Source organism: Leucopleurus acutus (genome assembly GCF_964270905.1).
Source record: "Leucopleurus acutus genome assembly, chromosome: 1".
NCBI lineage: Eukaryota > Metazoa > Chordata > Mammalia > Artiodactyla > Delphinidae > Leucopleurus > Leucopleurus acutus.
The window spans coordinates 171,652,457-171,677,766 of NC_139142.1; the positions used below are offsets into that span (position 1 = coordinate 171,652,457).

Genomic DNA, 25,310 nt, shown 5'->3' on the forward strand with positions numbered 1-25,310 from the left:
GGAATTTGGGAGGGGCCAAAAGAGGGAGGAGACAACCAACCTCCCAGAGTCCTTTGTGCTGGAATCCATCTTGGCTGAGAGATGCGCGCACCACCAGGAAGGACCCTGAATCACCAAATATGGGCCACGCAAGATGATTGGCCAGAGACAACCCGGAAACTAACCCTATCACCATGAAACCCGAGACTGCGAGCCACGTGGAGAGCAGTCCTCCTGGGTTCCCTTACCCTCTGCTCTCTGCCCGGGCGCCCCTTCCCAATAAAGTCTCCTGCTTTGTCAGCACGTGTGTCTCCTCGGACAATTCATTTCCGAGTGTTCGACAGGAGTCCACTCTCAGGCCCTGGAAGGGGTCTTCCTGCAGCAAATTTACTTCCATTCTGACGTCATCTACCAGGAGAAGCACAAGATCCCACAGGTTAGGGGCTCACTCCCACAGGAGAGCCCCCACTGCAGACTCCAGTCCCAAGCCCAGGCTGTCATCTGTGCTTCTGACCACCTGGCTGTCAATTGGAGGTTCCCAAGACCCACTCTTCAGGTTCAATTAATGTGCTGGAGCAGCTCACGGAACTCAGAGGAACATTTACCTACAAGCACCAGTTTCATATAACTGGTGTATAAAGGATACAGATGACGAGGTACATCGGGCAAGGGTCTGAGTGCAGAAGCTTCTGTCCCCATGGAACTGGGGTGCATCACAACCTGGTCTGTGGACATGCTCACCAACCCCTGAGCTCATCCCATCTGCTCGTTCATGAGTTTTTATGGAACTTAATCTGCAGCCCCAACTCCCTTGGTGGGGGGGGTCAGCGGATGGGGCTGAAACTTCCAACCTTCTAATCCTTTGGTCTGCTGGTGACCGGCCCCACCCTGAGGGGATCTAGGGCCCCACCCTAAGTTACCTCATTAGCATAAACTCCTGCTCAGGAGGGATCCTTAGAAGGAACAGAAGATGCTCTTATCACTTGGGAAATTCCAAGGGTTTAGGAGCTCTGCTCTAGGAATCAGGGACAGGACCAGATACATTACTTGTTATCCCACAGGGCCCGTCCCCCTCTGCCCTCCTCCCACCCACACGCCAGGGTCCTCCACCTCCTGAGCTTGCCTTTGCCCTTCTCTGCCTGGAAACTCTGCCCGGGTATCTGCCAGGCTCCCTAGCTCACCTTGTTCAGGTCCTTGTTTAAAGGTCACCTGTTGAAGGAAGGCTTCCTGATCAGCCCCTTGACAGCTGCAGAGCCCCTCCACTCGGGGACCCCTTCCCTCCATCATTGTTTTCTATTCATCCCAGTCACCACCTGACACGTGTGCTTAGGTGTTTACTGCTCCTCCCCCAATTAAAATACCAGCATGAAAGTGAAGGCGGCCCTCACGCCAGCGATGCCTGGGAGAAAATGTATGTGAGGACGCCCCTTTCCCATGCAGGAGCGCCAGGCAGAGGGAGGGGAGGGTGAGGACGGCCTGTGAGAGTAGGACCAGCCCTGGCAGCTTACTGCGAACCGCTCACTGCGGCCTCTGTGGGTCCAGGCCACACTGATGCAAGCCTGGGGGTCCGAGTGACCCTCCCCACGGGCAGCAGAGTGGAACGAAAGGGGTCACTAAAGCTGCGAAGGTCATCCAGGAAAAGGGCCTTGGAGAGGACGAGACACTGAGGTGTGAGGCCCAGAGCCAGGCTCTCAGCTCATCCCTGCCTGGCGGGCTGGCCAGGCCAGGCCTGAGGCCTGAAGAGCTCCTGGGCCTCAGGACCCTGCCTCACAGTGGCCGGTGCCTCTCGGCCGTGCGGCAAGCCCACCGCAGCCCCCCGACCCAGGCCAGCCAGCTGTGACTCAGAGCGCACCCGTTGTCAGGCATCCAGTCCACACATGGCGGTCAGCGCGGTTTTCAGCACCTTGGACCCGATCTGGGAATAAAGGGAGTAGGCCTGGGCCTGGAGCCAGAGCAGTGGGTGTCCAAGATCCCCTGGGGCTAGCCCAGCACCTGCGCAGGCCCGATTCTCTGGTGGTTTGGCACAGTGCGGACTCCAGAAAATGCAGGGTTGCAGGTACCCCGCCAGGTGAGTTTTCCTCCCCAGGCCCAGCTCCTCAGGAGCTGCTGGGCTGAGGACCCCTTTCCATTTCCAGAGGGAGCCCTGCCCCCGCAGAGGATTGGGTGAGCACAGCGGCCGAAGGGCTTGCTGCCACCTCCTGCAGGGCAGCCTGCACACAGGAAGGGACACACAGGATGCTTGGGCCAGGGTGGGGCTGAGCCTCCCCCAGCAGTGTCTCTGGGGAAAACTCCCTGCAGGGCTCCCTGCAGCCCTGCTCAGCCGGGTGGATCAAAGGGCCAAGTGAGCGAGCATCTTGTAGGCACCGGGGCTGGCCCTGCGCTTCCCGGACCTGGCTTCAGCACCCTTCCTCCCACGGGGAGCCTGTTGCTGCCCTGGGCAGGAAGGGACATGGCCGCTGTGGCGAGGTCCCGTCCTCCTGCTTCGCAGCTTCCTAAGCCTTGGCTTCCTGCCTGGTCTCTCCAAGGCCTGGGGACCTCAGGCTACTGACCTGGCGCTGCGACCCCTGGGCAAAGGTGGCTCGGAGGGGCTTGGGCTGGGCCCAGGGGACGTGGAGCAGGTATGACCTTGCTCCAGGGGTATTCCTGGTACCTTTGTGGGAACGGGGGAAGCAGCACCCAGCACGTCCCCAGAACAGGCGCTGGATGGGAGCCAGGGTGCGGGCTGGCCCTGCAGCCGGGCAGCTCCCTGCTGTCCATCCCACCTCCCGGCCGCACACACCAATGGCAGCGGCTGGCTTTGTGTTGGGTGTTTCTCCCCCTCCCCATGTCACATGTCCACGAGCCCATGTTTGGTCATTCTTGCCCACGCAGCCCTGAGGCTTGTTCCCTCAGGGAGATGGTCGTGTCTCTAGGATTGGGCTCCCACACTTGTAGGGGCGGGAGGCATGGAAAACAACATCGTTACCACCCCACCAGAGCACGGCGTGCTTCTTGGTGGGACCTGTCCAGGCAAAGGCCTTATTTTGGCAAATCACCGGGTAGCCATCGGAGCGGAGCCCAGGCGCAGACGTGTGTGCGGCAGGCTCCTTATTAGGTTAATTAGGACCCCGCGGCCCCGATACTGCACAAAACTAAGATGATCTCGGCACTAGCCGAGACGGCAGATCCAAGGTGGTATTTTCCTTGGGAGGAGTCTTGCCAAAAGGCCTCCCGCTGAGGCAGGAGGGAGACAGACGGAAGAGGGGGTGGGGACCCCAGGAAGAGCCGAGGAGTCTGCAGACCCCACACTGGCCCCCAAACTCTGCCCCCCACTTCCTCATCTGTAAAGTTCATCCCTCTACATGTATGATGTGCCAGGAACTGCTGGCCACTGGGTTTGGTCCATAATAAAGCTACTAATCAAATTGGCTTCAAGCTGTACACAGATTAGCTCATTTAATCCTGGCAACAAACCCGTCCTTTTGTCAGATGGAGAAACCGAGGCCCTAGGATGTCAGTGACTGCCTAGCTGTCAGAGCCAGAAACCCAGAAGTAGCCCCTGCCCTAAAGGGGAACCAGGCCCAGGAATGTTCCAGAACAGACAAGGGTGTGGGATGTGGGATGTGGCCCACAGGGCGGCCCCAGCGCCCCTCCCTGGAGGGCCGGGCTCTCAGCCGGCAGCCACCGTGGCGTCCCCAAGGGAGGGGAGGCGCCACGCCTTGGGCCCTGCTCGTTAGGCTGGGCAGGCCCATGGGCGTGGTCGCGGCTCGCTTGGTTCCTGTCTGGTAATTACACTGGGCGTGGCCTGGACCCAGTGCCGGGTGGCCTACCTGCCCACCAAGCACACCTCTGCCCCACCTGACCTCATGGCCCTGGCTTCCCTCAACACCCTCCCCGACCCTGGGCGATTTGTCAATTTCAATCCCTGTGGGAAACGAACCCAGGGCTGTCCCTGCAGCAGTGTCAAAGGAAAAACATGGACTGGAGGAAGGAGGAGGCCCAGTGAGCTCCCCCCCTCCACCGCCCGCCACCCGGTGGTGCGGGGGCAGGGGGAGGAGGAAGGGTGACACTGGCCAAGTGAGCCCAGAAGCCTGTTTTCTCAATCCGTCGAGTGATGCTTCCAACACGTTCCTTCTTCATACGTGCACTCAGTGAACATGTATTCTTCACTTACTCTTGTATCAGACACTGTCCCAGGCACCAAGGAGGCATCTCCTGGACACTCAACAGTCTTATGGAGGAGACAAGGAACATCAAACAAAAAAAGAGAAAAGAAATGGCAGTGAGGAGAGAAGGAAAAGAGGATGCAGGGTCCTTCAGCCTTGGGGGTCAGGGAGACTGCGGAGGAGAGGAAAGATGAGAAGGAGCTGGTGGGCCCAAGGTCAGGGTGACCTCCAGCGGCACGGACTCTGGGCAGGAGCCCTCCGTGGCTTGAGGAACAGACCGGAGGCCAGAGAGGCTGGATGGCCATGGTGGGGGGGGCGGGGGGCAAGCAGGAAGAGCAGACGGCCAGAGAGGGCGGCAGGGCCAGCGTGCAGAGCTGGGGTTCATCCTGAGTGTGATGGAAAAGCATTGGTGGGATTAAGCAGGAGTGACATTTTTGAATAGCGCCTCTGCTGCGGTGGGGATAGACTTGGGACAAAGCCACAGTGGACAGATGGCGGGTCGTGGGGCAGCCCAGATCAGCCTGGGCCTGATGCTGAAAACTTGGCCTCTGTGCACCAGTGCCGAATTGAATCTCGGAGACAGAGTTTGGGGTGAAGTAGAAAAGAATAGCTTTATTGCTGGGCTAGGCAAAGGGGGACACAGTGGGCTGGTGCCTCAAAAACTGTGTGTCCCCACCCAGAGGGATTTGGTGAGGAGTTTTATAGCAGTGATTCAAGGGTGGGGTTAATGATAAGGACCAGGGTGTGTGCAGGGCCTCCTTTAATCTGGCCTCAGGTGGTCTCCTCCCTTGTCTCTGTATCCCCTCCTTTCCCTGATTAGAAACTGTTCGAATCTGCCCTTTGGGACTCAGGGAAGGTCATGGAGGCTGGAGTCTATTCCCTACAAACCAGAAACAGGGGACATAGAAAGGTTTCTGTGCCCAGGAGCCCCACAGGGTCCTGCTCAGTTTCAGGACCCTCCTCAGCCCCCATGTGCCAGAGCAGTGAGTGGAATTCTCTTCACTCCATTCCAATTCTATGGGAGATTTTTTTCTATCCTCAAAGGGTACGTGTTATGAACAAAATGGAGAGTTTATTTAAAATTTTTTAAATATTCGGTTGAACAGAGTCACAGGTATAAAGGCCTAGTTCTTCCTTGAGCTTTTAAATTCAAGTTATGTTCTCATTTTACACATAAGCTTGGCAAATTTGAGCCATCATTTTGTGGGGGAGGGCCTTTGATTTGTGTTTGCCCATCCACATATTTTGTTAATTAAACCCCTTTAAACACATTGCATTACATCTGTACATTTAATTTTTAATTTGATTTTTTAGTATTTCAATATCCTCAATAACAAAAACCCCTCTCAAGTACTATTTTATAAATCTAATACGTTAAGTGCAGTGACTCACATTTTCTGAGTGTTTCAATATTGCATAAGAACTTAGATTTCAAGTTAAAAATGTCAAGACTAAATTACTCAATTATGTCCTTAAATTCTAATTCCAAGGCTGGCCAGACCAGATCATCTTAAATATGAAAGCTGCAAAAAGACCAAATGCATCTGCTTAACAATGTTAAAACTGTGGGTTAGCTTCTTGTCGACACTTGGATGGACAATTCTACAGTTTTGTCATCCAAAACAATATCAGAGTTACCTTTGCAAGGAATGTTGGGTTGCGTTCTTGGCGGCCAGAATGTTTAATGTCCGGAGAGGCCCTGCCCGGTGCCCACCTGCCCGCAGGCTGTGTGAGTTTGCTCTGCCATTCTCTTCTCCCATCCTGGAAAGGGTGAGTCCTCCCAGTTAAGTCCCTAGACACGGATGACCCATCACCTAATTCCTGCCTCTATTCACAGAAGTCTGCAGTCTCCACCTTGGGGGCTCCACACTTAACTGGTCCAAGTACCCCTTCACTCAGCTCTGGATTCCTTTTCAGGTCTTCCTCTCTGTCAGCAGAGCCAGCAGGTGTTGAAAATGCATCTGGCTCCCTCCCTCCCAACCCAGTGACACAGGACTGTGGCTGCTTGGCCACATGGGGCACTGTGCCCCAGCCATCTTCTCCTAACCAGAGTGTACGGGCCTCAAGCAGGCTGTGCTGCCCACTAGCCCCAGCCCACCCCAGCCAGATGTCTGGCAGCATAGACAGGACAACAGGCGTGTCCCAGCACCCCCAGGTGTCCAGAGTACCCATGTGTGTGGAAAGCAAGTCTCACCCACCAGCCATGGGCACCCGCCCAGAGCCAGCCTCCAGGCAACAACCTCACCCACCGAGCCGGCCCAGTGCATTCAAAGACAAACAATAACAAGTGTTGGCAAGGATGTGGCATAATTGGAATTCTCATACACTGCTGGTGGAAGTGGAAAATGGTGCAGATGGCAACAGTATGGCAGTTCCTCAAATGGCTAAACATGGATTTAGCTATGACCCAGCGATTCCACTCCTAGGTGTAGTCCCAAAAGAAATGGACACGTGTTCACACAAAAACCTGTACACAGATGCTCATAGAAGCATCATTCACCATAGCCCAAAGGTAGAAACAACCCAAATGTCTGTCGATGAATGGATTAAAAAAAAGTGGTATATACATACAATTATTATTATTCAGCCATAAAAAGGAATGAAGAACTGATACATGTTAGAACATGGATGAACCTTGAATACATTTTGTTAAGTGTAAGAAGCTAAACACAGAAGGCCATATATATTTATATATTTTTTTAATTAATTAATTAATTAATTTTTGGCTGCGTTGGGTCTTCGTTGCTGCGCATGGGCTTTCTCTAGTTGCGGCGAGCAGGGGCTGCTCTTCATTGCTGTGTGCGGGCTTCTCATTGCAGTGGCTTCTCTTGTTGCAGAGCACAGGCTCTAGGTGCACGGCCTTCAGTGGTTGTGGCATGTGGGCTTCAGTAGTTGTGCCTCCTGGGCTCTAGAGCGTCTCAGTAGTTGTGGTGCATGGGCTTAGCTGCTCCACGGCACGTGGGATCTTCCTGGACCAGGGCTCGAACCCGTGTCCCCTGCATTGGCAGGCAGATTCTTAACCCCTGTGCCACCAGGGAAGTCCCCTGGGCCCTCTCTTTAGACAGGTTCAGGGAAGGCCAGTCTCTTGAGCATTGAGTGGAGGCTTGCACAGCGTGAGGTCAGAAAGTGTGAAGGCCCGGGCAGGCCCACTTGCTGTGTCGCCAGAAACTGCAGGGGGCGCCCAGGCAAAGCCCTGGGAGCGAGGCAGGTGCCAGGTCAGGTGGGGTCCAGCGCTGCCGTGAGTGGGAAAGGGGCCATCTACAGGTTCTCATCGGAAAAGGACCTGTCCCTCTGCCTCTGGATGTGCGAGACTCCCCGGTCTGTATGTGGCCTGTCAATGACTCTTGGCCCAGGCCCAACCCTACCCATGTCTGGGGCCCGTGCAGAGCCCGTACTGTTGAAATGACCAGACTCTTCTTTGAATTTCCAAAACATCACCTGCCCAAGCCACTCTGCTTTGTGGCCCATGTATGGGTCCTCCCCAAGATACCCCTGGGGGTCCTCTGGACACTATGGCCCCAAGGGGCTCCAGAATGGAGGAAGGCCCCTCACGGGATGAAGCAGAGCATCAACGGCCCCAAAGGACAGGCATGAGGGGGTGGAAGAGATAGTGCGTCTGGGACACCCTGCAGGTCTCGGCGGGGAGCTGGGCACCACTTGAGCTGGTGGAGCCCAGGGGATTGTGGTCCAGGGAAGCCAGGACCAGGGGAGCCTGGGCGATTCTGGTTACAAAGAGCTGGTGGGGTCGTGGGGAGAGGACTGGGGCCTCGGTCAGGACCGACGGGCAGCCAGTCACGTGGCCAGCTGAGCCTCAGAACCACCCCCTCTCCCGCCCCCGGAAGCGAGAAGGATGGTCTCCTTCCCTCTCTTCGGGATCCTCTTCAGCATTAGATGAGCTCCTGTGAGTAAAAGCACCTTGAAATTACAAAGTGCAAAGAACAATGCAAGAGAGGGTTACGTCATTATTACCCAAGACTATGGCATCGTTTTTCTATCATATAATTAGTGTGCGTGTGTGGTGTGTGTTCTGGAGTGGCTTCAACATATCCTCAGAGCCAGAAGGCTGAGGGACATTGAGGGGGTTAGAAATACAAGCTGCAGGAGCAGCCGCGGGTAGTCCGAAGGGCTGGGGTCGGGGGGACCAGGCCGCCCGCACGGTCCAGGAAGTGGGCGGGGCGAGGGAGGCCGGGGGCTGGGCGCTCCGGGGTGGGAGGGGACACCGGGCGCGGGAGGGGATGGGGTGGGCGGTGGAGACGCAGCGCGGGGGGTGTCTCCCCGGGAGCCCCGCGGAGCTGCGAGGGCAGATCCTCGGGAGCTTGCCGCGAAGGCCGGCGGTCCGGCTCGCAGGGAGCGCCCTGCTGTCACCGGTGCCGACTGTTCCACACCCGGCCGCACACGCGGGAATCCCGAGCCTTCCTGGTTTCTCCAGAAAACCCCTCTGGGAGCAGATCGTGAATTCCAGGAACTTCCTGAAGGCTTGGGAAGCGAGAGAGGCCCCCCGCCCCTCCCTCCCAGCCCTTTTCTCACTCCGTCCCTCCCACTAGGAGCCCCTGCCGGCCTGGACAGGGCAGTGACCCACGGCCCCCCTCCGCACAGCCCCCCATAGAGTTCCTCCACAGCCCCACCCCATAGTCCCATCTCCCAGCCCCAGAGCCCCTCCACCCCCTTCACAGCCGCCGCAACCCCCAAAGCCCCCACCTGGTAGAGAAGGCTCATCGTGCCTGTTTCAGCAGCCCGGTAAGAGTCAGGGCAGGTGCTTCTGGCTGAGGGACCGTGGGCACTGCCTAGGGACAGGGATGCCAGGAGAGACTGGAAGACCACCCAGTGTGGCCGGCGTCTCAGAGGAGCATGAGATTTGAGTAAAGAAGGCTGTTCCAGCTCAGGGAGCAGATCAGGAGGAAAGGGAAGATAAATCCAAGGACAATGCAGAAGGACAGAAAAAGTGTAAGGAGACGTCAGGGGTACAGAAGGTTGCTTCAGTAAGTCTACCTTCAACTAGTATGAAACAAAGAAGGAGAGAACATGGAGGGAGGAAAGTTAGCAATAAAATAAAAGAAGAAAACATTTCCAGTCCTAAAGAGTCTTCAGACGGAATGGTCTACGGAATGCAGGATGAAGGAAAAATGACCTGCCCTTAGAAATATCTGCATGAAAGTCCGGGACAACAGTGTAAGAAAAGGTTGAAAGATTCCAAAGAGGGTCAAAGCAAAATGTTCGCTGCACAGGAGTGAGAATCACACTGGCACCAGACTTCCTGTGGGTAGCAATGGGTGTTACGAAGACAGTAATTTTGAACCTAGTTTTCCATACAGGCAGACCTCGGAGAGACTGAGGGTTCAGACCAGACCACCGCAGTAAAGCAAATACTGCAATAAAGTGAGTCACACAAATTTTGGGGCTTCCCAATGTATATAAAACTTACGTTTATACTGTGGTCTATTAAGTGTGTGATAGCATTGTCTTAGTTAAAAATACTTTATTGCTAAAAAATGCTGTCCTCTGGCAACACAGTGTTGCCACAGACCTTCAACTTGTAAAAGACAAAATATCTTCGAGGTGCAATAAAGCGAGGTCTGCCTGTACTTGGCCAAATTATCAGTCACGTATGGGACAGAATGAAGATATTTTCACACCTTCAAGGATTCAATAAAACACACACCTCCCATGCATCCTTTCTTGGACAGTTACTTGATGTTTTTCAGCAAAATGAGAAAGAAAACTAAGAGAAACACATGTTATTTGGACTCTAGAATGACCCTCCTGGGGGCGGTAAGGGGAGTCCCAGGGTTGACAGCTCTGCAGGCGGGAGCAGGGAGCGGGCTGGGGAGAAGCTTTGGGAACAAAGAAATTGAGGCTCTGGGAGAGGCACCTGATTAGTTTACTAACAAGAAGGAAGAAAGGTATTTAAAAGCTACAGGGAAAAACATGTATACTACAGATGAAGTTTCAAATGTAAGGCAAACGAAAATGAGATAGGATTTTAAGCTACTGAGGGAGTGTGTTCACCCAACTGGCCCTGGATGCTAAAAATATCTTCCTGGAGTGGTCCGAAGTGAGGGTGACTGTAGGTTCACAGAGAAGACTTAGCCTTCATATCAGGAAGTCCATTAATCACAAGACCCAAGGACGGATAAGCATTCCACTGAGGCTTCAGGGAATAACCAGCAAGATATTTAAAAACAGAAATGATAAAAAAAAAGGACTAGCCCTGGAGTGGTGGAACTTTGCGGGGGGAAGGTCAGGGGTGGGAGGGGGAGGAAAGAGACATTTTATCACTGCGTTTCGGGGGGAATTATTTGGTTGTTTAACCTTGTTCATACGTATTACTTTGATTAAAATTCGTAAATGTTAAACATGAAACCAGTGATCAAATTACTTCCAAAGTCCACAAAGTTCATGACTGGACAATCCCTATAGTAAACACAGTTCGCTGTTTTACTTTGTAAAGTATTTTCATTGGCACTTTCTCAATTAGTTTTACAACCCATGTATACAGAGCATGCATCCTTTAGCCTATTGTATACAAGAAGGGGAAAAAAACCAGTTTCAAATATTTACCTAAGGGCACGGTGCCAGCGGGGGCAGCGTGGGTGGGTGGCCGAAGAATAACAATAATTATAACAGTTCCCCACCCCTACCCCCCAAGTGGATGCTTCCAGGTACCAGAGCAGGTAACTGGGACCCCTCCCTGCACTCATGGCCACATCCCTCTGTAGTCTCAGATCAATGAATCTTTCTCTTGTTTCAGAGGTTTCCCAGCAAAGAGCTCGGCCCCCCTCCTCCCCTCCGGCCAGAGCAGTTCTATTTTTATTTCTGGTCATTGCATATGGCTTATGTCCCAGCCGGTGACTGTGCTCTGGGTGCCAGGCTCCTTGGCAGCAGCCCTAATTCAGGAGCAGAGATCTACCCAGTGCAGGGACAGCCTGCAGGCCTGCCTGGAGGAGCCCAGATGATTCACGCCAGCCCCATCCTTGGACGATGTAAAATTGTCCAGCGTTTCACACCTGAAGCAAATACGGAGAAAGAGACAACCCCAGAGGTCCCACTACCTAGTTCTAATCCTAAGTAAATGCTATGTTGAAGGTACTGGTGAAAGCCTCTTGGGCGTTTCTGAGCCACCCCACCCTGTCCTCCCTGCATCCTCTGTACTCCTGGCCAGTGGGTACCGATGCTCGAGGAACAGGGTCATTGCTCCACGTGTTTCCCGGCTCTACAAGCGTGATGCTATGGAAGCCTTCCTGTTTGCAGCTTGCTTTCTTTGTGCAGCACCGTTTTTGGATATCGTAAGGTTAATGCCCTCAGTTCTGCATGGCGCCATTGCACGGATGTGCAGGCAGCCACTGGGCATGTCCTTTCTCACGTGGGCGCACATGGGGGCCTTTGGGCGTGTCCGGGTTTTGCTCTCCCCGAAGGCACTGCCATGAATGCTGGTGGACACCTCCTGGGGGTGGGGATGGGATGCTCCCCAGCTTAGCTTCGGCAAGCTTTCAGCCTCACACAAGTGCTATTGTGATTTTAATTTCAAACATTATACCTGAGTTTTGAAAATTCAGAGAATTCACCAAAATAAGTAGGCAAAAATAGTCTATTTTTCACTACCTAAAGATAACAACTGCTTGACTTTTATGTCTTTTACCAGTATTTTTTCTGTGCATATAAATATGTAATTACAATTATATAGCTGTAGAGAACATTTTTTAAAAGTTTTTTTAAAAAATTTATTTAATTAATTTATTTATTTTTGGCTGCATTGGGTCTTTGTTGCTGCGCGCGGGCTTTCTCTAGTTGCGGTGAGCGGGGGCTCGTTGCGGTGCGTGTGCTTCTTGTTGCGGTGGCTTCTCTTGTTGTGGAGCACGGGCTCTAGGCGCCTGGGCTTCAGGAGTTGTGGCTCCTGGGCTCTAGAGCGCAGGCTCAGTAGTTGTGGCGTACGGGCTTAGTTGCTCCACGGCGTGTGGGATCTTCCCAGACCAGGGCTCGAACCCGTGTCCCCTGCATTGGCAGGTGGATTCTTAACCACTGCGCCACAGGGAAGCCCTAGAGAACATTTTTTAAAATTAAAATGTGTGGAATTCCCTGGCAGTCCAGTGGTTAGGACTCTGTGCTTTCACTGCCAAGGGCCCCGGTTCAATCCATGGTCGGGGAACTAAGATTCCACAAGCCGAGTGACGCAGCCCAAAAAAAAAGAAAAAAAAAACGTCATTTTATTTTGCATGTTGTTTTATAACCTGCCTTTTCACTTAATAATATAGTGAATATTGGGCATATTGGACATCACATAGCTCATTTAACTAACCCCCTATTCCAATTGATACTATTTTAAACATTTTGGTAATTTTAACAGATAACTTTAACTTTTTTATTATTTATTATTATTCATTTTTATTTATTATTGTTATTTATTATTATTTAATATTTGCTGCATTCATAATATATGTAATGGAAGTGTGAGTTTCGACCCCCACCCCAGTGAGGGCTCATCATGGCCGACGTTTGCTGTGTGTGCCTCCCCAGCCCGTGTACCCCACCGCCGAGAATTTGAGGGGTGCACTTCCACTGCAGTCAAAGGCCACACACTAGCAGCTTTGTTCCCAGAGTGGACGGTTCACGTAAGAAATTCCCCAGACTGTGGCTGGGAGAGAGCTGCGGAGCCCTGGATGAGCCACCCTCCAGGCTGGGTCCACACAGTTAACACTCTGGAACGTGCTTATGGTTAGAAAGAGCAGGACAAGCGAGGGGAGTAGCTTCCGCTCATCAGGGCCCGAGCTCAGTACCTATTTTCCCGAAGGAGTAATGGATCACTAAGCAGTAGCCCTTGTGTGACTTGTGCATGTGTTGACAACACTTCCTGGGAGGTCCAAGGGGAAGCCTGTTGATTATGCAAATCATATTGGTATTCATTGTTGGTACTCACCCAGGACTCCAGTGGAATTCACAAATAACTCGTTGCCCCACTGTTTGATGCTGGGGATGGAAGACACTGTGATGGGGGCAGGGGCTACAGGCTAAGCCCAGAGCACCGCTTCTCTGGGCCTCTCTCTCCCGTGAATGTGGGTGACCACGATGTGAAACTAACAAGGGCCCTGTGCTTCCGGCACCGTCTCCATCAACACCTGCCGGTCCTGGGGCTGCTGCTGCAGGTTGTCTGTTCCACGAGGCTGCAGCCGGGTGCTGTCACTGGGTCAAGATGCCTTCCACTTGGAAAGCCTTCGGAGTGGTGCTAATGGCTGAAAGTTTATCATAGATAGAAGGGGCTTGACTGGGGGCACTGAGCCACCCACGTCCCCAGAATAAGTTACACAGTCTAACCTGTTACTCAAGGCCCTCTGCCGCGAGCCCAGCTCACCGAAGGCCAGCCCACACCCCAACAGGACTGCCAAGGCCGTGGGGAGATAGTTGCCGATTTCCCCTTGAAAAATACTGCAGCCCCCCCTTTGCCTCCTGATCAGGCTCCCCTGCAGAATGCAGATCCTTGCCACCCCCCTCCCCGCCCCCCGCAGCGGGGCGCTCACGGCCTGCGGGCCAGTGCCATGCGATGGGAAATGCTCAGCCAGCCTCTGCCCTCTGGGAGGACACGCCCTGCACCAGATGCCACCCCACTACCTGTGCAAAGGCAGCTCTCTGGTCATCCCCATCACGGGAGACCTGAAGCAGGCCAGGCTGGCCCGGCAGGGGTCTCCCCCTTATTCGGTGATAGGGGTCTGTCCCAGCCGGGAGCAGCACATGCCCACTGTCAGCTCTGGTCAGGGACTTGCTGTCGTCCTGCTGGCCTGCTGGCTGTTTTCAATTCTGTTAACCAATACATTGCCCAGTGCACCCCACGCCTCTGTGCAAACTCCCCCCGCGCCCTCAGCTCTGCACCTAACTGCCTTCAGTTTGACCTTTTAATCTGACACCTGGTCACTGCCCAGGGCTGAGGTCCTGTCCCCACAGACCCTCCCCCACACTGCTTACGTGCTCTGTTTGTGGACACGCACGAGTAAATCTGCTTTTCAAGCACCGGGAAAACCTATTGTTTATTTTCTTCCTTCTACACCACTGGGGGCCTCTCTGGGTCTCTACGGATCCCAGGTTCCTGAAATGGAGGCTTCCTGAACGCCAGGCACCACCCCCATCTTTTGGAAAGGAACCCCAGCAGAGCCCTCGACCTCTTTCAAACCTTTGCCGTGACATCAGGACGGATGGCTGTTTTTTCCCCATCAATGTTTTTGAAGCTTTTGGGCTCTCAGCACACAATTATTTATGGAAGCGGCTCCATCTCGCGTGCTGCTGTCCGGGGAGTTCTGAGCAACCAGGAACCGTCTCCAAGAAGGCGCAATCACGGCCGTCCTGGGAACACGCTCCCACCAAGACCGGGCTGGCTCCACACGTCGCGGCACCAGAAAGACTTTTGTTTGAAAACGTATGCTTGTTTCCCTGACAGTTCAGTGTGTGCCGGGGGCCATTCCCTTCCCACCCCTCCTCCTCGTCTGTAACGCAGAAAACAAGCTCTCATCAGGAAACGCCTGCCGGTGTGGATGGAGCTTTAGGAAAAAGCATCTTTCGTCCACTGCAAGGCCTTCCGTTGTTGCTATTTTACGTTTCTTCATGGTTTTCACGTAGCCTATGTATGAAGAGGTGATGAGAATCACAGTCCTGGGTCTGTGCCTGGTAGAGCTGCGACCGTGGGGCGGAAGCACAGCCGTGGTCCAGGCCCTCTCCCTGCCCTGCCCGTCTCGGACAGGCCCTGCTTCGGAGAGCGGCTGGGGCAGTTCATGACCATGGGAGATTTCAAGTGGACTCTGGCATCAACAGATGCTGTCCCTCCCCCCAGATCCCGGGGACCCCTGGCCCCCGTGGCAGAGCAGTTCGGGGTCAGTCTCCAAGGCTGGCCTGGGGGACCTAGGTGGGCTGCATCTAGGGCATTTTCTGGACAAGCGCTATGCCCTGCACGGGAACCTGCCTTTCTTTTCAGCACTCCTGGGGATTGAGGCTGATAAGCTTTCTGTGGGGTGGGAGGGGGAATGTGATGATCCGAGGGCCCCGGGGTAGAGCCAGAAGAGCACTGACCCCCTGCAAAGCCTTCTCCCTCTCCCAGTGTTAAGGCCTGCCAGTTCCAGGCTGGTGTGCGCCCCTCAGCCAACCACATCCAACTGCCTGAGCTGGGTCATTTCAGTTCCCTCCCCTCCCACAGCCTCTCCAATGCCCATCAAAGGACCGGCTCTGGCAAATAATGAATCATAAATTTTATTTCAAAATGTAAACGTCACTAAACATGCATACACGTTAAAACAATAAAATTTACAATTTAGTTAATTTTTTTTTTTTTTGCATAGGACATCATTACAATATAGAATCTATGCCTTACAAAATACATACAAAGTTTTATCCGAGCAAGCCAAGGCCAGATTGGGAACTGTACAACTGTAATACTTCACTGTAGTGATCCAGGAAAGACGAAACATGGCCTTCGGAAGCATGGTGTGGTGCTGGTTAAAAAAAACAACAAAGAAAGTTCCTATGGAAAAGGAAAACGTGTGCTCGATGGAAATGGTCTTGGACCCTTGGATTCTACCTTGGGATTTTGGCAAACAATTCCAGAGAAGCTCCATCGATGGCTTTGGGAGGAGGAGGGGCCCCTTGTGCAGAGACCCGGCGTGCACCCAGCCCACCCACACAGCAATTCCCGGCCCCGTGGGAGCCACAGCGGCCCGCGCCCGACAACCCACAGCTGCTCGGGAGAGCGACGCCTCCAGCCCGCAGGGTCCTCGGCACTTGGCACAAGGGACTCTCCAAGGTGAGGTGAGGGAGCGAAGCCTTCCACCCACACCCAGACAGGCACCCCGACCCAGGAATGGGCGCCTCCCCCCGGGTGTCTGAGCCACACTGGGAAGTGGCCCCCTGCTCCATGGAAGGCAGGCTGGGGAGGGAGGCACCTGGCCTCGGACAGGCGGCCCTGGGCTGAGTGGGAGAGACGGCCTTCACCCAGACCTGTGGTTGCCGGGCAGGCATTCAGCTTGGTTTCCAAACGAGCACGTGCAGCAGCCTGTCGCCATGTCACTAGGAAGACGTCCCGAGCCCTGAGAGAAAGCTGCTTACGCGGCCCCGCCGACCCCCATGCATCCTGTGTCCCCCGCAGGGAATGCATGATGCGCAGGGCAGGGGAAGCCACTTTCTCCCATCCTGTTCATCTTTAAATAAAAGGAGTAAGGTTTTAAAGCTGCATGAGAAGGGGAGAGGCTGGGTGGGGTCGGGGGAACACTGCAAGTCCAATACCTCGATGGGGGTCAGTAGAAACCAAGTGTGGCCCCAGGCTCACGCCTCCCACCGAGTCCAACTCTTCTAACTGGTGAGAGACAGAGTAGCAGGTGGGGGAAGGGCCTCTCCCTAAACGGTGTTCAGGCATTAATCAGTAGTAAGTTGGACTGTGCATCCGAATTCTGGTACAAAATTCTCTGGGATGTGTCTGGGACAAACCTTTGAAAACTCAGCCTCAGAATCGGGAAAATCAGTTACAGGACCTGGCTTTTCCCAGGGTGATCCTGAATTCAAAAAGGGTCAGCCCACACCCTTGATTTTAGCTTTGGAAAATATGGTCACCAGAATCGCACGTGGAATCTTTGGACAGAAAGATGTGGGTGACCTGCAAAGCATTTCTTACCGGCTACAACGTGATGGATATAACAGGCCCTTCAAACCTTCCAGCACTCAGTCTTTAAATGACTTTGGAAAAAGGGTTTGGAAAAAAAAAAAAGTGATAGCTGTCAGAAGTCAAAAACATCAGGTAGCCTTGTAAACACAGCCGAAACCAGGAGTTGAGAAATGAGGGGACGCTATTGCTCAGATCACGCTTCCCTGTTCGGTGGCCCTCTCGTTTGCTGAGCTCTAGGGGCGAGTCCCTGGGGCGTGCTTGGACGCTGGCAGCCACCTTAGCACCTGCTTCTGGCAAGAAAAGCGGCCAGTCTTCTGGAGACACTGGGCTGGGGGGAGGGGAGGAGACCCCACTTCTGCCGCACTTCACTTGGACCCCAGAAAGCCACCAGCCCTGTCTGTGTGTCCCCAGAAGAGGGCTGGGGGCCACCTGTGGCCCAGCTGTCTGTCCCTACCTCCGAATCACCTTCCCTGGTCTGAGCTGTGACCCAGGGCATGGGGAGGTCTGGGGACCCCAGTGCTGCTGAAGTTTGCACCTGGAGGCTGCACCCTGGCGAATCCTGCACCTGCCCGGATGCGTGGCCTCAGAATAAAGGGGGATCGTCGTGCACCCCGAGTGCCGTGGGTGGGGTGCAGCAGGATGTAGGTAGGGCACCTCCAGGACCACATTCCCATCGAGGGCATCACTGCCCATTCCTACATAGCACCCAACAGGAGAGGACCCCAGGGCCCTTTGTGGAAGGGGCTGCGTTTTTCCCGATGGCTGCAGAATAGGGTAGGTGTATGGGGAGCTGACAACCCTAATATGGCTGACGCAAAGAGGACTTCCTTGTTTGGGACATGGGCTGAACACCAACCCCCTGGTTGAGTCCAGGGTCACTTGTAGGCCTTTTTGGAGGGAAACTCTCCCTTCACTCAGGCAACCTTTGTTTTGAGATCTCTGCCCCCTTGGCCTTGCAAGCACTGGAGTCGGCCACAAAAGAAAGGTTTGAGTTTTCACTACTGTTTCTAGGAGTCCTGGGGGTTCCTCAGTCACACTGAAGCCAGCAAGCATGGCCATAAACCAGAAAAATGAAAGACCCTGAAACAAACCCAGGCCGGGAAGACAATTCTACATCTTAGAAAAAAATACAGGCTGTTCAGCAGGGTCGCCAACCGTGTAACTGCTTTCCGTGGGGGTCTGAGTGAGTGCGGCCTTCCGGGGCCTGCCACCGCACGCTTCTTTTCCACACGCACTCCACGTGTCGCGATGATGAGATGCTAGCAAGAGCCCATTCGAACTTAGCCTGAGATACATGGATTTTTCCCACCCTTCAAGTGAGATGAATTTTAGCCCCAGATGAGTCAGGTTGCCTGCTGGCTGGAACCCCAGGCCGAGTGCTTGGGGCTGCCGGGCGGGAGTTCCCTCCAGGTGCCCCGAGGCAGAAGAACAGTGGCCTGTCTCCCGACCAGGCCCACTTCAGAAGGACCGCAACCTGCCATTAGACGAGAACTACTTTGGGAACGAAGACACACTCATCTGCCGAAAAGAGCCAACGCCTGCATATTTCTGTTTTAAGGCAATGTCACCCTTCCATCTATCAGACGGAACAGCCCTGGGTCACTTAGAGGAAACATTAAATTAAGTGCTCTCTTTGGAAACAGCAAACGCCCGCTCTCCCTCCCCCACCCCCCCACCCCGCCTCTAAAACAAACCACTCTTCTTTTATTCCACGATGACTGGGTTTAGAGTCCTTTTGCCCCCTTCCTATATGCAGAGAGCAGGGGGGTCAGAAACCCTTGTTGCTCCGCGATGCTGCGGGCAGGTCACAGGAAGCGCGGCCCCTCGGGGCACGTGGCTTCTCCCTGCCTTCAGGGACCCGTGCGGGGCGAGCACACCAAAGGACTTTGGAATAAAATTCCTGAACCTGGAATGTGAGTTCCTGAGACATGAAGTGTATTCGGAGTGTGGCGTTCTCTGCCCCACCCAGAAACAACTTTGGGAGGGACCTCCGAGGGCCCTTCCGGGCCTCACTTTGGAACCGGGCGTGAAGAGCTCTCACCCCAGGTGCTCAGGGCGCGGCTCCGTCCAGGTGGCCAGCACGTCCCGTTCTCTCTCCTGGACCAAATGCGAGCAGGGCTGTCACACAACCCAACGAGAGCCAGGGTGGGGCCACCCCCTCACCCCACGCCATTCCCGCCTGGTTCCCACCCATAGCAAGAGCAATGCTCCCGCACAGCTCGGGAGCTACCACGCCACTCAGAAGCCACCACCACACCACTGGCTGATCCCAGCTGACACACAGCAGAGTTAGAGATGGCAACCAGAGCGCTGCAGACAGCAGCCTGCCTGCCCCTGGCTGCTAGGGACAGAGGGTGCCCATCTGCTCTGGAGCCGCCCAGGGGCTACGAGCACCAGCTGGGCCTGGGTCTCCTGGGTTCCTCTGTGCTGCATCCCTCGCCGTGACCGGCTCGGGGTGGAAGCAGAATGACCACAACCAAGGCACTCTGGGCTCAGGGAAGCCCCTCTACGGCCCTCTGAGGTCCCAAGGATCATCCCTCCTCATCGAAATGAACAGAGGTCTCTGCAAGATACCCCAAGTCCTTCCCAAACCCACACTCCCTGCCCCAACACACACACACACACACACACACACACACACACACACACACACACACACACACACACACACACACACACTGTCCTGGGGACTTGTATTTACAGGCCCCGACTCCCTGGAGGAAGGGAAGGGAGGTGACTAGGCAGGTGGTGGCTTCAGCTCTCCACTGAGGAGTGCGCTGGAGCCCGGCCTGACCCACCTGCCCAGGTCAGAGCTCCGGGAGAGACGTCCCCGACTCTCTGCCCGCCCCCGTCAGCACGGGAAGGCTGGCGGTGGGGGCCCTGCACCCTAGTGCCCCACAGGCCGGGGCCTCCCAGGTAGGAGGTGAAGGGAGGAGTCCAGGGGACACAGGGCTCATGGAGAAGCTGAGGGTTCGCTAATTCTGAGCTGGGGACACGGTGGGTCTGAAAAAAGCGTTTCCCACAACTTCCGTCCGGTGCTCCCCAGGGAGGAAAGAGAATGCACGTTCTCCGACTGCATTTCCCATGACATCCGCCTCGCCACCCCCCAACGTTCCAAGTCACAATGTTCCGGTCTCTTGCTACGGAACAGTCTCTGTGAAGAGCCCAGCGCGGCCACAGCAAGCCACACACACAGAGCGTCTGGCCGGGTGGCCCCGCTTTACCCATCGTGTCAAACAAAGGCATCCCAAGAGCAGGGCCGGTCGGGGAGAATGTGGGAACTGGACGCACCAATGACACCTTCGGACACCCTTGTAGGAGGCCAGTCAGAGAACGTGGTGTAATAGTGGAAGGTCCTGGGGCCTTCTGTGGGGACACAGCAGCGGGCGGGGGCCCTGGCCATGTGGACATCAGATGGTGCGGCCGGCTGCCCAACACGGGTTTGCATCTCTGCTTCCGGCGCTCCGAGGGGGACCTGGGCAGGGTCCCGGAGGCGAGGACCCCTACAGTCTCCCTGGGGAGTGCTCCCCTTACCCATCACGGCTTAAGGCGTCCCTCTGAGCCGTCTGCATTCTGAGCCCACTGCCAGCTGGGGCGAGGCTGAAGCTGGGCAGGGGGCAGGAAGAGGGAGCCGCGGGCCCTGCTTAGGGGTCTGCCCTGAAAGCACAAGGTCGGTGACCACGGCTCCAAACTAACCGACCGGCCTATCCGCCGCCTGCGCTGAGCTTCACCTGCACTGCCTTGCCCCCAGTGTGTGCCCAAACCTAAAAGGAAATTCCAGAGTGCAAATCTATGTACAGAGTAAGGCGGCAGGAAGGGGGTGTCCTCACTGACCTCGTGGAACATGTCCATCCCTGAGAAAGGGGGGTTCAACACCGCTGAATCACCTTCGTGGGTATGTCTCTTGTGCAATCGTGGATGGTGTTTTTTGGAATTTTTTCGTTGTTTTTTTACAAATTTGACACCTGAGGTGAAGAAAAACGTTTTTTTTTTGTTGTCATTGACTTCATAAAGTTCTCTCTTCTGATTACAAAAGGAAACGACACGGAATCACGGGAGGAAGTGAGAGCATCTGCTCATGGCTATGGTAAGGAGGAGGGGCCGCGGGGCTGGGCGGGGCCTAGGGTGGGCGTGGCAAGGAAGGGCGTGGCTTGCCGCGGGCCCCGCCCCACCCCGCCCCGCCGCCGGCGCTCAGGGCGAGCTGGCCGGGCTGATGGTGGGGCTGCTGGCGTCCGAGCGGCTGTAGTCGCTGAGTGAGCCGGTCCGCGAGCCCCCGCCGCGCCGCTGCAGCATCCCTGGGTGGAAGTTGGCGTGGCGGCGCGCGTGCTTGGTCAGGTGGTCGCTGCGCATGAAGCGCTTGTCGCAGATGGGGCAGCTGAACTTCTTCTCGCCCGTGTGCGTGCGGTAGTGCCGCGCCAGCTCGTCAGAGCGCGCGAACTTCTTGTTGCAGTCCTGCCAGCTGCAGGCGAAGGGGCGCTCCCCTGTGGGCGACACGGCAGAGGGAGGGTCAGTCACAGCCCACACCCCAAGCCTGCCCCTCCCTCCCTGCGCACCTCCCTCGGTGCCCCGTCTCTGACAGCCTCGGCGACAAATCCTTCAGGGTACAGGTGTGGGTGCCAGCGCCCTCCTGTCCGCAGGGTGGATGTAAGCAGACATCTCCCGAGAGGAAATGGCAGCATGCCAGGTGCTGCGGCCCCCTCAAGTACCCGGCACGGCGTGCCACGCAGCACCCTCTGCAGGGTCAGCTGTCCCTAGGCGGTGGCGGGGAGCACAGGCCGGTCCCTGGGCTCTAAGAAGGGAAACTAGGAGGAGAGGGTGGAGGGGTCAGGGAGAGCTCGCAGGCCTGCAACTTTGGCCACACCACCCTGGCCCCACCAGGAGCCCTACTCCAGGGCCCCCAAGCCCTGCAGGGCCTGCAGACAGTTTGCTGATGCCAGCGCCCAGCCACCATTCAGATGGTCCACAGTTTCCTCATCTGTAACATGAATGGGTCAGGATGGACTATTTCCAGGGCCTGACAGTCTGTGACCGAGGTGTCTGTTTACCGCAACAGGCTCCAACTAGAGTCTGCAGCTCCTCCTCTCAAAGATCTTCCAACATGGCCAACAGGCAGCACAGGAGGAGGCTGCGGGGTGACACCTAGCAGAGGGAGGTAAGGAAGGCTGGCTACGGTCAGGACCTCGTCCCTCCCTCCCATCCCCTGCTCAGGGCAAGGGGCAGGCCAGCCTTTACCCAGGCAAACTCTGAACCACGCACACACACAAAAGACATCAATTGCGCAAGGGAGAACCAGCAGGGGGTTCTAGCACCCCAGAATGCAGCCCTCTGGCACTGGGGGTGGCCACACCGTACACTTTCCTGCCCCGTTTCTCCCCCTCCCTCCCGGACTCTGGCCCTGAAGCTGAGAGCCAGCCCTTGAAGCTGGTCCACCAGTGCTCAGCAGAGGAAATCTACACCGCCCACTCCAAATGAGCCCATCAACCTTAAATATAAACAGACACCCAAAGATGGCCAGACATCCAAGGAAAACCAGTGGCATGAAAGGGAAAGGCCAAGAGCAACAAAACCACTGACTCCAGAGGAAAAAAGGGTAAAGCCGGGAAACAGAAGAGAATATTAAGCTAAAAATTCTAATTAGCATTCTCAAAGAAATTTCAGATAAAATTTTATGCATAAAGCAAACAGGATAAAAAGGAAGTTCAGAGAACAAAAAATAGTGTTTAGAAGTTGAGAGTGTTGCTGCCCAAACAAAAATTCCATAGAAAAGCTGGAAACAGTACTCAAGGAAATATCCCAGAAAAAGAGAACAAAAAAAAACAGCTCTAGAAAACGTGAATGCTGCAGTGTTCTCTGTCTCCTAGCAATGCTGAGGCTGAGAGCTGTGTGTGGCTCTGTTTGCTCTCCTTATTGATTTTCTGTTATGGGGGGGGGGGGCAGGGTGGGGCGGGGTGGTTTCACAATCAAGCAAGAGAGCAAACCATCATTTCCCATCTGTTACTAACAGTAAGAGCTAGAAGTTCAGCCTCACGGAATCAATCCTGTGGGTACGACATCTAACTAACAGAAGACACTGAGGAAAAGAACAAAAAAATGGAGAAGAGGAAATTACCAAAGAAACAATAGAACAGTATCTGTCAGAGTAAAAAAAGGAGACAGGAAACTAACATGGAAAGGGTTATTAGCACAGAGGCGGGCCAGGAGTGAGGAAAGGCTCCTGCTGTGAGAATATCTGCAGTGTCAGAACACTAGGTAACAAGAGATCCCAAAACTTACTGGAGAGAAAGGGGAGAAGCAGGTCGTCCGGAAGGGAGCAAGGCTGCGACACACACCAGACTTCTCGTAAGTTACACTAGCTGCTAGATGACAGAGAAACACAGCCTCCCAAGTTTACCTTGCACACTCTAGCAAAAATAAGAAAAAACTGAGAAGCCAGGGAAGTAAGCGAACAATGAAGGGTCATCCCAGGACAAGAGTGAGGGAGACTTGGTGGGCCACTGGAGCTGTGGGCCAGGAATCACAGAGGGAGGGTTACAAGAAGAAAGGGAGTTCCATGTACCATAGAGCATGATCAAGAGGCTGAACACATTTCAGGACACGGCCAAGGCACATACTATTCTTTGGTTAAAGGGAAAAAAGAGAGGCAATTAGTAACTCCAGGAAAAATAGAAGACATGTAAGAAAATTGTCTAAATTAGAAGCAAACTAAAATGCCACATGATTACGAGCAACGAAGGAAGAGCTCCGAGCCAAACACTGTTTTAGGGGCTTTTTGTGTATTATTTATCCTTCACAACAACCCCATGAGGTGGCAGAAGGGAATGCAGTTCCAAACAGAGGCCCTGGCATACGGAAGCAATATTCACACAGTCGTGATCATGTGAACCCCAGCACTACTTGTCAGTGTTTAGAATCGATCTTATAGACAAAGCCCATACCAATGATTCGTGGCCCCAGGAGAGAATGTGGGTTTAAGGGAGAGGTAGGAATACACCCATGTGCAGTCAAAGGAAATCTCTAAATGAGGTTAAAAGCTATAAGGATAATCAACAAAAGAATTAAAAACAATCATATAACCATCAATTCGGGAGGAGGTAGGGGAGGGGTAGGAATGAGGTAATTCCTTAAATTTCAGGGTAGGGAGGTAACGGATGGCATCTAAAGTTGATAAAATGAGAAACTAATAGAATCATACAGTTTTATTTATGGCAGTAACCACCAAGACAACTAAAATCAGAGCAGTATTGATCTCTAGAGAATAAGGCTGGACTGGGAAGAGGATTTTTTTGCTGCTGCAAACTCTTTTGTGTTATGTGTCTTTAAAAAAAATCATATGGGGCTTCCCTGGTGGCGCAGTGGTTGAGAGTCTGCCTGCCGATGCAGGGGACACGGGTTCGTGCCTTGGCCCGGGAAGATCCCACGTGCCGCGGAGCGGCTAAGCTCGTGAGCCATGGCCACTGAGCCTGCGCGTCCAGAGGCTGTGCTCCGCAGCGGGAGAGGCCACAACAGTGAGAGGCCCGCGTACCGCAAAAAAAAAAAAAAAAAAAAAAAAAATCATATGCATTTATGTCTTTGATAACAATAAAAAGGAAAGCTGAAAAGTAATTCTTTAAATATCTAGCCCAACACCAAGTCAGAATTTTAAAACTGTTAATCGGTTCTGGGGGCGGGGGGAAGAATCAATACAAAGTTTGAGAAATACCGCACACTAATCCCACCCTAGGAGATTCACAGTGCAGTTATCATTTAAGTGTTTGGAAAGGTCCAGCACGAAATACAGTGGCGTCCTTTCACGTGACCGGCGCTGCACTCAAGACTTCGGTGCACCAGGTCCAACAGATGAGGCTCAGCTCCTCTCTCCGTGGTGTACTGATGCGTGGCCTCAGACAAAGGCCTCACTGCCTGCAGGGGGGGCGGTAAATAGTGGCCCCACCAAAGATACGTCCAAGTCCTGACCCCTGGAACCTGTCAATGTGACCTTATTTGGGGAAAAGGTCTTTGCACATACAATGAAGGTAGGGATCATGAGATGAGATCACAAACACTGGAAGAAAAGGGGGAAGGACTCCAGGGAGTGATGTACCCGTAAGCCAGGGGACTCGGAGTCTGGGGCAGCCACCAGACACTGGGAGGGGGGACTAACGCTGCCAACACTTTGACTTCACACTTCAGCGCTCCAAAACAGTGAGAGAGCATACTTCTGTTGTTCTAAGCCACCCAGTTTGTGGTTAATTGGTTACAAAAGCCACAGGAAATGAACACAGTGCCCCATCCTCACAGTGGGGTCCACGTGGGGATTCTACAGGGTTGCACACAACCAGCCCTTGGCACTGCGCCTGGTACAGGCCCAGTGCTTACTCCCGAGATGTTATTTTTGCTCTTATCTATTATTCTTGTCAACTAGGTCTCCTCGGATTTGGGCCTGCCGGGAGGGGCAGGGGGTGGGGGTGCTGGGCACAGAACCAACCCAAAGCCACACTCAGCCTTGCTTCCTAAGAAACCCTGTGTCCTCACTGGGAGGCTTGTCCTTTTCAGGGTCCTTCTGCTGCAACCCTGGGAGG

General features: G+C 54.2%; 1 protein-coding gene across 1 annotated transcript in view; it reads right to left on the bottom strand.

Annotated features, from left to right (window-relative positions):
- Positions 1 to 15,334: 15,334 nt before the first annotated feature.
- The window catches only part of KLF13 (KLF transcription factor 13), a 45,607-nt gene continuing 35,631 nt past the window's right edge, over positions 15,335 to 25,310 (bottom strand). Inside the window, exon 2 of the mRNA XM_082853026.1 lies at positions 15,335 to 21,233. Within this exon, the coding sequence (XP_082709152.1) occupies positions 20,944 to 21,233 (290 nt within the window). The 3' untranslated portion in view covers positions 15,335 to 20,943. The remainder of the gene's footprint in view (positions 21,234 to 25,310) is intronic.